Genomic DNA, 12262 nt, shown 5'->3' on the forward strand with positions numbered 1-12262 from the left:
CGATGGGGAATTGTTTAATTTGGACGATAGGGAATTGTTTTAATTTTGACTCTGTGCATGCTCTTTGAGACAGTGACCATCGACCTGCATTATATGACTGACAGACAAGAACGGTTTGACCTAAAAATATCAAAATTGAAACTACTGCGGAAAAAAAGACACCTACATCTTGGATGCCCTTGAGGTAAGCTAAAACATACCAAAATTTAATTTCAAAGTGAACTATCCCTTTAATATAGTACAATATATTGAATAATACATAAGGAATTGCTGCTTTTCGGAGCCTAATGAAAGATATGTGACAATATATTTACTAATATATCACAATGTATGTAATCTTATATTCAGTAATACACTTCATAATATATAGATGTATATGTGATCAGACATGGTACTAACATGTGTAATATATCGCAGAGCTATTTACTCATGCAGCATTAATTGGGATCCGATTGGTCGTCTCTGCTCTGGTGGGCGTGGCTACTGTTGCTGTGTTGGTTTATGACATCAGATCTACAAGAAGTGAGAGAAGAAGAGACCAGACATCACTGTCAGACCTCTGGAGTCAAATCAGACCAACAGTGTGAATTGAGCAGAAGGTTTAGTTCCAGATATGTCCAGATGTAAAGCAAACATACATTGATGCTCTGCACCTTTCCTGTTCCTTGCACAGCTATTTATCAACAGATCAATTTTCTCTGTTCTCCTGTCCACATTTGTAACGTCACAAAACAACATAATTCAATTGTGCGTGGACATGTGATTCACTGAATGCACGTGATACACTATCAGCTCAGTTAGTGAGGCGAAGAGAAACCTTTTGGACTCAGTTATTCACATCTGTAGATTTGACTACGGTTTGTAGTCTGTGGTTTGATCTGATGGCTGGACAAACTGTTTGTGAGAGAGTCCAGCTACACGTAAAATAACGTGACCGGCTTGGAGATTTCAGAAAAATGCCTCTCAGCGGCAGCGGAGCGTGAATTTATATATTTTTATGCTGGTAAGTTGTCATGTGTCAACCCAAAACAGGGAATTTACCTCATTTAATGCTTAAAATACCAACAGATGTCCAATCTGATGTGCACTATTTGAAAAGTTGAAATAAATTGCCTAACAAGTGTTTAATAATAATTATTGGCAGGGACTTGAAATTGGCCACAACACCTATGCTTGCGAATCCTTTCATTATTACCAACAAAGTGTAAACCTGGTGTAAATAAGAGGTTCATTGTGCAGTATAGATTGCTTTTTTGATTATAGCGGGAGTTTTCGCAGGAGTGTAGATCTCAGTGAACAGGAGCTGAACGTAGCATAAGCTTATAAACGGAGCATTCTTTGCTCGCTTTCTGTTTTACAATTTGAATAAAAGTTTTGTTGGACACTGCAAAGTGTCCAGAATTACAGCTGTATTAAATGCAGGATTGAATCTGAAACTGCAATGATTGACAGTGATATAACCATAGCAACAGACGGGACAAAACAATCTGATACTGTATGTCAAAATAGATCTGTGCATCAATTCTTGGAGTGTAAATGCAAAACAATAGACCTGCCACTTGTTCTATGTAATGTGTTTCTTTGTCCTTCACTTAATTACAAATTTTTCACTTGATTTTTTAAAAATAAAATGTTAACGTAAAAAATATTGAAGGGTACATTATTTAAATGTATTATTATAATTATCATCATCATAAATAAACTCATTTAATTAAATTAATATTTAATAAAATAGTAAAATAAAACTGAAATTTTACTGGTATTGGTACAAACGAGCCTAGCTGCAACATATATTAGTGTCAAACACTGCAAACCAATCAGAACTAGATTATTGTAATGCATTACTGGACGAATGTCCTGCAGGTTTAGCAGTGCTTGTATGAACATATTAGCCCGGTTCTGCCAAAACTACATCGGCTGCAATATATCAATTGTTTTGTGACGTCACTGTGAATGCACGTGTGGGAGTGTCTTATCTCATTAACTTACACTCTGCAGCACGAGCACGTCATAATCTGTCTCTTTCTTCAGTAAAGGTGTCTGTAAAGGATTTTCTTCTTGTCCTGAATTATCTGAAAATACAGAGATGATAAAAAATATAAAGAGAGAAACAAACAGTGTTGCTACATATACATCCACATATAAGATGTTACAGCTGTACAATCTAAAAGAAGACATAAACAGACTCGGACTGTAAAATCAACTCTCTGAGAACTCAGATCATATTTCTACAACATGAATTGCTACAGATGTTTGTTCTCAAAAACCTTGAACAAAAGTAATAGAGTAGATACTGAGACTTCAATTAGAATTAATTTTGGCTTCAGAAGATTTGTCCATTTTAAAGATTGACAGATGTGAATGTGAACTGCTCCTGTTGGGCTTTATTTTGTTATAATCACCAGCTGACCAGACTGATCTCATGAAATGGCGTATGTATGACACGCCAATTCGATTTCCATTTTTGGCGTGCTATCAACACGCATAATCGCTTTTCAGCGTGTTTATCAACGCCGTTGACTTAACGTTACATTACTTAGTCTGTATATATAGATATGACCTACCCCAACTCCCTAAAAGTCCCTAAACCTACCCGTCACTGGGGTTAATCTTCCCACACCTAAACATACCCATTTTATGGACAATTTTAAAATGATAAAACGTAATGGACAGATATGTAGGAAAATGGCATTTTTATGAACAATATGGCATTAAAAGATAGTTTGAGCCACGAATCCTACCCCTAAACCTAACCATAACCATTTCTTAAAACTACCTAGGCAACAATTATAAAGAAAAACAACAGACAGACGAGTATTACATCAAGCTAATAAAATTGGTGTATTTTGTGAATCGATGTTGTGTTGGTTAGTATATTATGGTTCTATAGGAACCATAAATAAATTATTGTGATTATATATAATCACAATAATTTATTTATGGTTCCTATAGAACCATAATATACTAACCAACACAACATCGATTCACAAAATACACCAATTTTATTAGCTTGATGTAATCCAAACCTTCAGAATCCATTATTATTTGCAAGAAAAAGATCCAAACTCAGCCCTTTATCCAGTAATCGTCATCTTGACCGTAAACGTCAAACCCCGCGCTTGTTATGAATTCAAATTCAAAAATTGCGCCCTCAAGAAGCGACAGGTTAATGGTTACGGCAGTAATATCAGACGCTCATTGGCTCTCGTCTCGCCTGCTTCGTCACAGATTGCGTCATGCACATTCACATTTGAAATGAAGCGCGCACTGCCGCGCAGCCCTCAGAGCGAACCGAACCGAAGACGGATTAACGTTTTCATGGATTTGAATTAATAACTTAAATTCTGCTCTGTCTGTTACCTCATACAAAACCACTGCCAGAGAGGACTGCGACACATCGTCACGTGAACAACTTTTGGTACCGATTTTGACATTTTCTCATTAAATACATTATTGTGATTATACTTGTCTGTCTGTTGTTTTTCTTTATAATTGTAGCCTATAGTTTTAAGAAATGGTTATGATTAGATTTAGGGGTAGGATTAGCAAACGTCCGGGGATAATGGTACGTCTAAGATTCACGTCTGAGGCTGTTAAACTGTGACATCTACACGTTTTCCAAAGGGGACCAACATGATTATTTCACGTACATTTTGCGCCGTTTCGCTCGGACATTTAAAGCAACAACATGGAACTTTTCCTCTGCGGTCGCCCTACAGGTTGGAAGCGGAATTGTCCATTACCGCTGTCGTAAAATGATTTACGGTTACTGTATATGAAGCATGCAGATTTTTTTTCATATGGGCAATGATAATATTATTAATCTCCCCCCTTTCATAATTTATACATGTTTAGTAGACTAAACATTTTAACTCAAACATTTGAATTTTGCATGTCGATTGCAATGCTCAAATCTGAACGAGAATGATAGCGATAGCATCCTAACCATCTAAAACTACCATGTTAGGGTTTACTAGCTACCAGATTGATAATTCGCTCATCTACTAGCTGATTCATGAAGATAAATAAATGGAGGACCAGATAGTTTCCGTAACGTAGCCGGCCAGGCAGACAACCGATTAGAAAAACTAAAGATAGTATGCAAGCAATTTACAGTTACTTACTAGTTCAACAGCATGACGGCCAAGTCAGCATCGGTCTGGTAACTCTCCTTCTCCATAAGCTAACGCCAGCGAGCAAACGCTCGACCAATATTGATCCTCGTCCTGCCTTTCAGTTTATCACTCTCCCTTTTCCTCTTCCGACTCTACTCCGACAAAACCTTGGACTTCTTACGTTTCGCTGCTGCTTCAGCCATGACGAAAACAGACGTACGAAAACAAACGCGCTGGTTGGTCACATTTGAGGAAGTGGTGGGCGAAGTGACGTATGCCGTAAAGCAGTCGAATTTTGTAGTTCTTTTTGAGCGCTGGTTACTACCCGCACCCCGAAGTTACATAGTGCCAGTAAAAGCGATACAGACCCCGTCAGGCTCTGGCAGACGTCTCATTCAACCTATTGTAAGTCGATGTACTATCACAAGGGTCTTGGAAATATATTATGAAGGTTGAAAAGTTACATGTTGTTACTTTAACGGCGTAGACATACACGCGGAAGATGACGGTTCGTTTCGGCGTGAACATACACGCGGATAGCTCAAAATGCGTATAGATAACACGCCACTTTTGACTTGAAAGTGGCGTGTATGTTTACGCAAAGTCATGATGTCATGTTGCAGAGACTGTACATTTTCGCTTATTTAGAACAGACACTGAAGAAATAATTATGATGGCTTGAAAAAAAGCCAAACTTCAAACATTTAACACTTCTCAAGCCAACATCAAAGTTTGTCTCTTGACAAACTTATTAATATAGTTATACTTGTTAGTATACAATGTACAATAAGAAGAAACTATAATCACAGTTTATGATTTTATCTGACCTGTATACAAATCCACTCACTGGATTACGTGGGATCCAAAAGTCTGATACCACTGGTGAAAATGTGTCTTTCACTTTTTTTTTTAAATTAGTTTTTTAAATGTAATTAAAATAAAATAAAAAAATTATTAGAAGAACTTTTTAAAAATCTTAAAACTAATCACATAATCTGGAACTCTGTTCAACCAATCAGATTCAAGGACTGGAACTGCTGCAAAAATAAATATATAGTTGTTATAATAATGTTGTTCTACTCACCAGGTTTGTTCACATTGAATCTCCTGAATGTGGTCTGTTTTTTGTTGATGATCTGTAGTTTATAATATCCATATTCTCTGTTTGTGATGTTTTTGATGGTCAGAGATCCAGTCCGAGGATCCAGCTTCAGTCTGTCTCTGAATAGCTTAGGATCAGCTGTTGTTGAATCAGCTCTAGCAACGAGACAGTTTTCAGCTCCAAACATCCACACTATCAGATCACCTGTCTGGATTTCAACATCAGCTTTCAGAAGGACATCATCTCCCTTAGCCACTGATTTCGGCTCGGCTTCATGTCACAGCAGAGCACAGAAACAGAATTGCAGAAGAAAAAAGTGTGAAAGAATTTAGTTTGTAGTTTCTACATCAGATACATTTAGATGACTCTTTAACCTATGTTGGCATGTTTGGAGATAGCCAAAGGCACTTACTGTAATTATCCATGAACTCATCTCTACAGGATTATATTACCTAAATACACAAAATATGATCTAGTAATTTCATGTTTAAGCCATGACATGATGGATTTATTGCCATAAAACTCTTTGACTATATGTGATTCATGATCATTACTATTTTTTCTACATTATTTATGCAATATTACACCCTAATTAATTTGACCCGATTTTTGTTTTTGTTTTTTTTGTGTTCATCAGAGTGGTCCAAGATGGGCTTTTGTCGCACTCAAACCACAAAAATGACTGGAAAATACAGAGATGATGATAAAAAAATATATATAAAGAGAGAAATAAACAGTGTTGCTACATATAGCCTACATCTAGATGTTACAGCTGTACAATCTTGAAGACATTAACAGACTCGTACTGTAAAATCAGCTCTCTGAGAACTCAGATCATATTTCTACAACATGAATTGCTACAGATGTTTGTTCTCAAAAACCTTGAACAAAAGTAATAGAGTAGATACTGAGACTTCAATTAGAATTAATTTTGGCTTCAGAAGATTTGTCCATTTTAAAGATTGACAGATGTGAATGTGAACTGCTCCTGTTGGGCTTTATTTTGTTATAATTACCAGCTGACTGTACATTTTCCCTTATTTAGAACAGACACTGAAGAAACAATTATGTTGGCTTGAGAAAGCCAAACTTCAAGCATTTAACATTTCTCAAGCCAACATCAAAGTTTGTCTTGACAAACTTATTAATATAGTTATACTTGTTATTATACAATGTACAATAAGAAGAAACTATAATCACAGTGTATGATTTTATCTGACCTGTATACAAATCCACTCACTGGATTAAGTGGGATCCAAAAGTCTGAGACCACTAGTGAAAATGTGTCTTTCACTTTTTTTTTTATTAGTTTTTTAAATGTAATTTAAAAAAATCCTTTTATTAGAAGAACTTTTTTAAAATCTTAAAACTAAATCACATAATCTGGAACTCTTGGAACTCTGTTCGACCAATCAGATTCAAGGACTGGAACTGCTGTAAAAATAAATATATAGTTGTTATAATAAATGTTGTTCTACTCACCAGGGGCGAGCACGATGAATCTCCTGAATGTGGTCTGTTTTTTGTTGATGATCTGTAGTTTATAATGTCCATATTCTGTGTTTTTGTTGTTTTTGATGGTCAGAGATCCAGTATTCCTGTCCAGCTTCAGTTTGTCTCTGAATCCCTCATAAATATAAGTTGCACTTGATTCAGCACTAGCAACGAGACAGTTTTTGAGTCCAAACGTCCACAGTATCAGATCATCTGGCTGGATTTCAACACCAGTCTCGAGAAAGACATTTCCCTCAGGCATTAATTTCGTCTCGGCTTCATGTCACAGCAGAGCACAGAAACAGAGAGTTGCAGAAGAAAAAAGTGTGAATGATTTTAGTTTGTAGTTTCTACATCAGATACATTTAGATGACTCTTTAACCTATTTTGGCTTGTTTGGAGATAGCCAAAGGCACTATCCATGAACTAATCTCTACAGGATAATATTACCTACATTCACAAATCATGAAGTAAAATATGATGTAGTAATTACACGTTTAAGCCATGACATGATGGATTTATTGTCATAAAACTATTTGGCTATATGTCATTCATGATCATTCCTATTTTTCTACATTATTCATGCAATACACTGTCATCCTGTCCTCGGGTCATTAATTTGATGCAAAACCTTTTTTTTTTTTTTTTTTTTTCATCAGAGTGGTCCAAGACCCTAGGGCTTTTGTTGCACTTGAACCACGAAAATGACTGGATTCGAGGAGTTTTGTGAATTTTACATTTTAAAAAGTAACAAATCCTTCTCTCACGGGTCAATTTAACCCCTTAGGAATGAATGGAATGTGAGGAATGCTTCAGCATACATGGAACAACCTAAAAATGCAAAACATTTAAACGAAAAATGCTAAAACTTTACCAAAAAATTATCTGAATGCATACTGAAGTGAACTGACTTTAAGACCTATAAGGCCATCTAGTGGCAAGAGTACGGTGGGCGAGAGAGCTCAACGCGCTGCAACTGAAGAAAACACATGCAAATAGAAAAACACCTGCAAATTAAGAAAACATCTTCATCAGTTTCACAACACATGTGTGCTCCAAATACTCAAAACACAACCAAATACAGAAACACGATGCAAAAGTTCACAACACAACCAAATACAGAAACGCGCTGCAAATAGGACAGAACACAACGGAAATGTTTCCGGGGAACCCAATAAGTGACGGAGCCGGCTGGGACGTTTTTAATTGCTCGTGAGCATTACCTATGCCCTAACGTTACTCCTTTAAAAGGGCCGACGGCAGAGCCCTTGAAGTGGGCACTTTGGAGGGAGCGGGGCACTTGTGAGCCATTATGTAGCCGTTTGGAACGGACTTGATGAAGAGAGCAACGAAAGCCAATGTAATTTCCTCATTATTTTCACCTGGGATGTTCCCATGACAACGCAGCGCCGTCTCATATCTGGACCTCTTATAATATAATATAATATTTTCTATTTGCATGTGTTTTCTTCAGTTGCAGCGCGTTGAGCTCTCTCGGCCACTGTACAAGAGTCATAAAATATCATGTTATATTGGGGGGTTTTTTCCCACAAGAGGTCGGCAAAGACACCCAATGTAAGATATTTTGTGCTAAATTGAAAGGGTTATGCTTGGAAATTGTGAGTTATTTTGAATTGAAGTTGAAAGAATGTGCTTAAATTATTCTTTACCTATTATTTATTGATAAAATCTAGTAATTTAAAGGTAAATAAATAAATAAAATACCAAAAAAGAAATCTCCAAATAAAATAAGCATTCCGAACCAAAAAAAAAGGTATAATTTTAAGGTCATTTGGACCCGCAAGGGAAGGATTTGTTACACATTGCGAGGGAAGGATGAGGGTTAAACACTATAGGCATCATACACTTGCTGACTTTGTAAATAGGAGAAACTGGGCATCATACATTATCAGACTTTCAAGTCATTACGAACACAACAAACTGAGAGGAGACGCGTGACAAATGAAAACAATATGTGTTCTAAAACCAGCTCAAAGTATCAAACATGTTTGATATCCTCCAACTGGATGGAATCAAACTTTAAAGCTAAAGAAATCAGAGTGTGTGCCCATCATACTGTAGCAAGCCTGAGAGTGTTTCATGTTCTGTCAGGAGTGATCTGAGTGCATGTATCTGGCTCTGACTTTTGGCAACAGCATCAACTTGTCTAGACTGTAAATCTGGGCAAAAGTCGTGTTGTGTATTCCAGCCTTTAGTGCAAAATCGTTAACACATTTAAAGACTAAATACACTCACCAGTCAAAGTAACAATGAATCTCTTGTATTTGGTTCTTCTGCCACTGCTGATCTTTAGTATATAGAGTCCAGAGTGAATGGTTTTGATGTTATTGATGGTGAGATCTCCAGTCTGAGGATTCAGTGAGCTTCGGGAGCTCTCATCAGTCTTTTTATTGGTTTCAGCTATGAGATTGTTTTCATCTTCATAATACCACTGTACTTTATCATCTTTGTGTAGTTCAGTAACACCAGTGCGTAGACAGAGATCTTCTCCCTCCTCCACTTTCTTGTTCTCAAACACTATCACAGCAACACATAGAAATGGATAATAGAAATGTGTTCATGAGGTCAAGTGCTGCATAGTTGGCATAAATGCATTTATACAGAAATTACACAATTGCAGAAATAATGTTAGAAAATTAATTAATTAAATATGAACTGTACAAAGATGCCTTGTGAGACATAAGGGATGATTTGTAAGGTGAATTAATTGATTCACCCAGAATCAAGATAGTTCTACAAAATAAATATGAAAACAGAAAATCTGCTAATGCAGAATTTAACATCCCCATTACAATCCCATTTAGACCCAGCTGAGATCACAGGCACGCAAAAAAAAAAATCAATTCAATTAACAATTCAACTTTTACACATGAAAGAATTCTTCAGCTCTCAAGGCAACGCTTTTAAAAAAGACAAAATGTAGAATCTAAATGTTATGCTCCAATTAGAGAATTTAATAGACTATCTGCTGAAATGTTTTTCATCTAATTTCCCATTCAAAATACTGAACCAAGTAATGGACTCCATCAGTGATCTGAAGCATTATAGTGTCAGATCTTAATATGAGAAGCTATTGTTAAACTGACAGTATATTTCCTCTAATACAATCACAGATGTTCATTAATTATTGCAGTATGATCAATCAGAAAGCAGAAACCATTTTAAAACATGATATTACACATTTAAACGCTACTATAGCATAAATAAAGCTCATTGTTGTTGTCTAGCTTGTATAAATTGTAATACTTACCCACTTGTTCTTTTAGCTTAGAGATTGTGCGGCGATAGTAAATCACAACTACAACCAGAACTATCAGAACCAGCAGAACAGCAAAAACTATTCCTGCTTTTTTACCTGGAGACAGACCCGGATCTGGAACAGGTAAAGAGAGATAAAGTCATAAATTTTTAATCTCAGTTTGAAGTTGATCATTTCTCTGTATGAATCATTATTATGAGAAGGCTTTTCCCTAAATTAGTTACCATGATGATTTTCTGACATAAACTACCATTCAAAAGTTTGTGGTCTGTAGATGTTTTCATGTTTTTGAAAAAGTCCCTTCTGCTCACCAGCTGAATTTATTTGATCAACAATACAGAAAAAAACAGTACATTTTCTAAAATATTATTACAATTTAAAATAATGTTTTCTATTTTAATATATTTTAAAATGCAATTTATTCTCGCGATGACAAAGCTGAATTTTCAGCATCATTACTGTCTTCAGTGTCACATGACCCTTCAGACTAATATGCTGATTTGATGCTCAAGAAACATTTCTGGTTATTATTGTCACGGTGTGTTGCAGGCAGAAGAAGACGAAGGAGAATCAAAAGTTCCAATGCAAACTTTTACTCACAATATAAATCATTCAGGCATAGAAGAAGAGCATAAGGTTCACGCACGTAATACAACGGAGATGAGACAATAACCGACTGAACAGATGAAACTTAAGACGGGCATACACTGTGCGATTTTCGTCCGATTTTGAGCCGAATTCTGACTCGTGCGACTCTTTTTCGGGTCGGGCCGATTTTCAGCTTTGTCGTGCGTTGTTTGTCGTGCAGTGTTCAGGGCAGTGTACAGGGGGAAACAAGAGGCGATTAACCTCTCACGACCGGCAAACGGATGGTCAGATGAATTTCTGGCATGTTAGAAATTTTGGTCGCTCCTCGTGACTATATCGCACAGTTGAAGCAGAGCTACGAACCGATTGCCCTAAACTCAGTGTTTTTTTCCCTCACTGCGCCTGCGCGAAAACAGTTTCATCTGCAGCAAAAAAAATTTAAAAAAATAAAACGAAAAAAGGGAGATCTTTAAGTTCTGTAGTTCAAAGCTACAAATTACTGTTGCTTACCTCTAGTTTGTGTTGCAAGATGGATAAACCATTACCCACTTCTTCCAAGACACCTGCAATGTACACTTTGCCTCTTTTATTGTTAAAAAATGTTTTTGAAATAAAGCTGTTTTTAATTTTCATTGATGAATTATTGCAGTGTTCGGACATATTATAGACTGTTAATAATTAATTTTATGTATATAATTCATTGTAATCGACCTAAATGTTTTAGACAATTTTTAATGAGGAGAAGTAAGCTTCTATGTAATATTTTATTATCCTCACAGTGCGTTGGTTATGCGGTGATGCGCTATGAAATTGTTGCGTGGCAATTTAATTATAATAGCCTATCACTTTAATAATAAAAGTAGCCTAGGCCTTCCCTAATAATAATAATAATAATAATAATACAATAATACTAGCCTACTAATAATTTAATATATAAATTGGAAATGCTAAATCTTCTTAAGGGGTGGTTGATTATGATTTCACTTTTCTAACTTTAGTTGGTGTGTAATGTTGCTGTTTGAGCATAAACAACATCTGCAAAGTTTCAAAGTTCAAATCAAAGGAAGATATTTGCTTTTAAAGAAAAGGACTACAACAAACCGCTGGTAGGGACTACACGACATTCCTCCCGAGTTAGTGACATCACTAACCCTAGAATTTACATAAACCCCGCCCCCGGGAACACGCAGTCCATGTTGAGAAGAGGAAAAGTTGTTGTATAAGAGTACATTTGTGAGTCAGCTCAAACTTTAGCATCCATCTTTTCACATGCAATAGAAAGTCACTCTGTGTGCATCTCACAACAGTTCCTATATGAGCAATTTATAGATTATCATGACAGAATATCCTAATTGAAGATAGTTAACTCCACATCAGCAACAAATTCATCAACTAACCATTCAGAGATGTCCTGTTGCATTCTACATGTTGTCACTTCTTCTTGAGTCTCTCCATCTTTGTCTGACTCCGTTTTAACATTAAAGGCAGAACAGTTTCTGTCATTTTAGTGTGTCTGCGTGAGGTAACAGCAGCTGCTAACACACAGGAGCTCTTGAAACCCCGCCCTCTGCAGCAGCTCATTTGCATTTAAAGGGCCAGGCACAAAACGGTGTGTTTTTGCAAACCCTCAAAAAGTGACAACTTTAACTTGCTATATAAAAATATCTGTGGGGTATTTTGTGC

At 36.3% G+C, this 12262-nt stretch overlaps 1 protein-coding gene across 1 annotated transcript in view; it reads right to left on the bottom strand.

Annotated features, from left to right (window-relative positions):
* Nucleotides 1–12262, bottom strand: part of LOC309474974 (uncharacterized protein) — a 136720-nt gene that overhangs the window by 36830 nt on the left and 87628 nt on the right. Inside the window, exons 13-16 of the mRNA XM_082137593.1 lie at nucleotides 9983–10105; nucleotides 8968–9249; nucleotides 6700–6987; nucleotides 5200–5487 (exon numbers count right to left, since the gene is read on the bottom strand). Of these exons, the coding sequence (XP_081993719.1) occupies nucleotides 5200–5487; nucleotides 6700–6987; nucleotides 8968–9249; nucleotides 9983–10105 (981 nt within the window). The remainder of the gene's footprint in view (nucleotides 1–5199; nucleotides 5488–6699; nucleotides 6988–8967; nucleotides 9250–9982; nucleotides 10106–12262) is intronic.

This window comes from Leuciscus leuciscus (assembly GCF_965113295.1).
Source record: "Leuciscus leuciscus genome assembly, chromosome: 15".
NCBI classification, from domain to species: domain Eukaryota; kingdom Metazoa; phylum Chordata; class Actinopteri; order Cypriniformes; family Leuciscidae; genus Leuciscus; species Leuciscus leuciscus.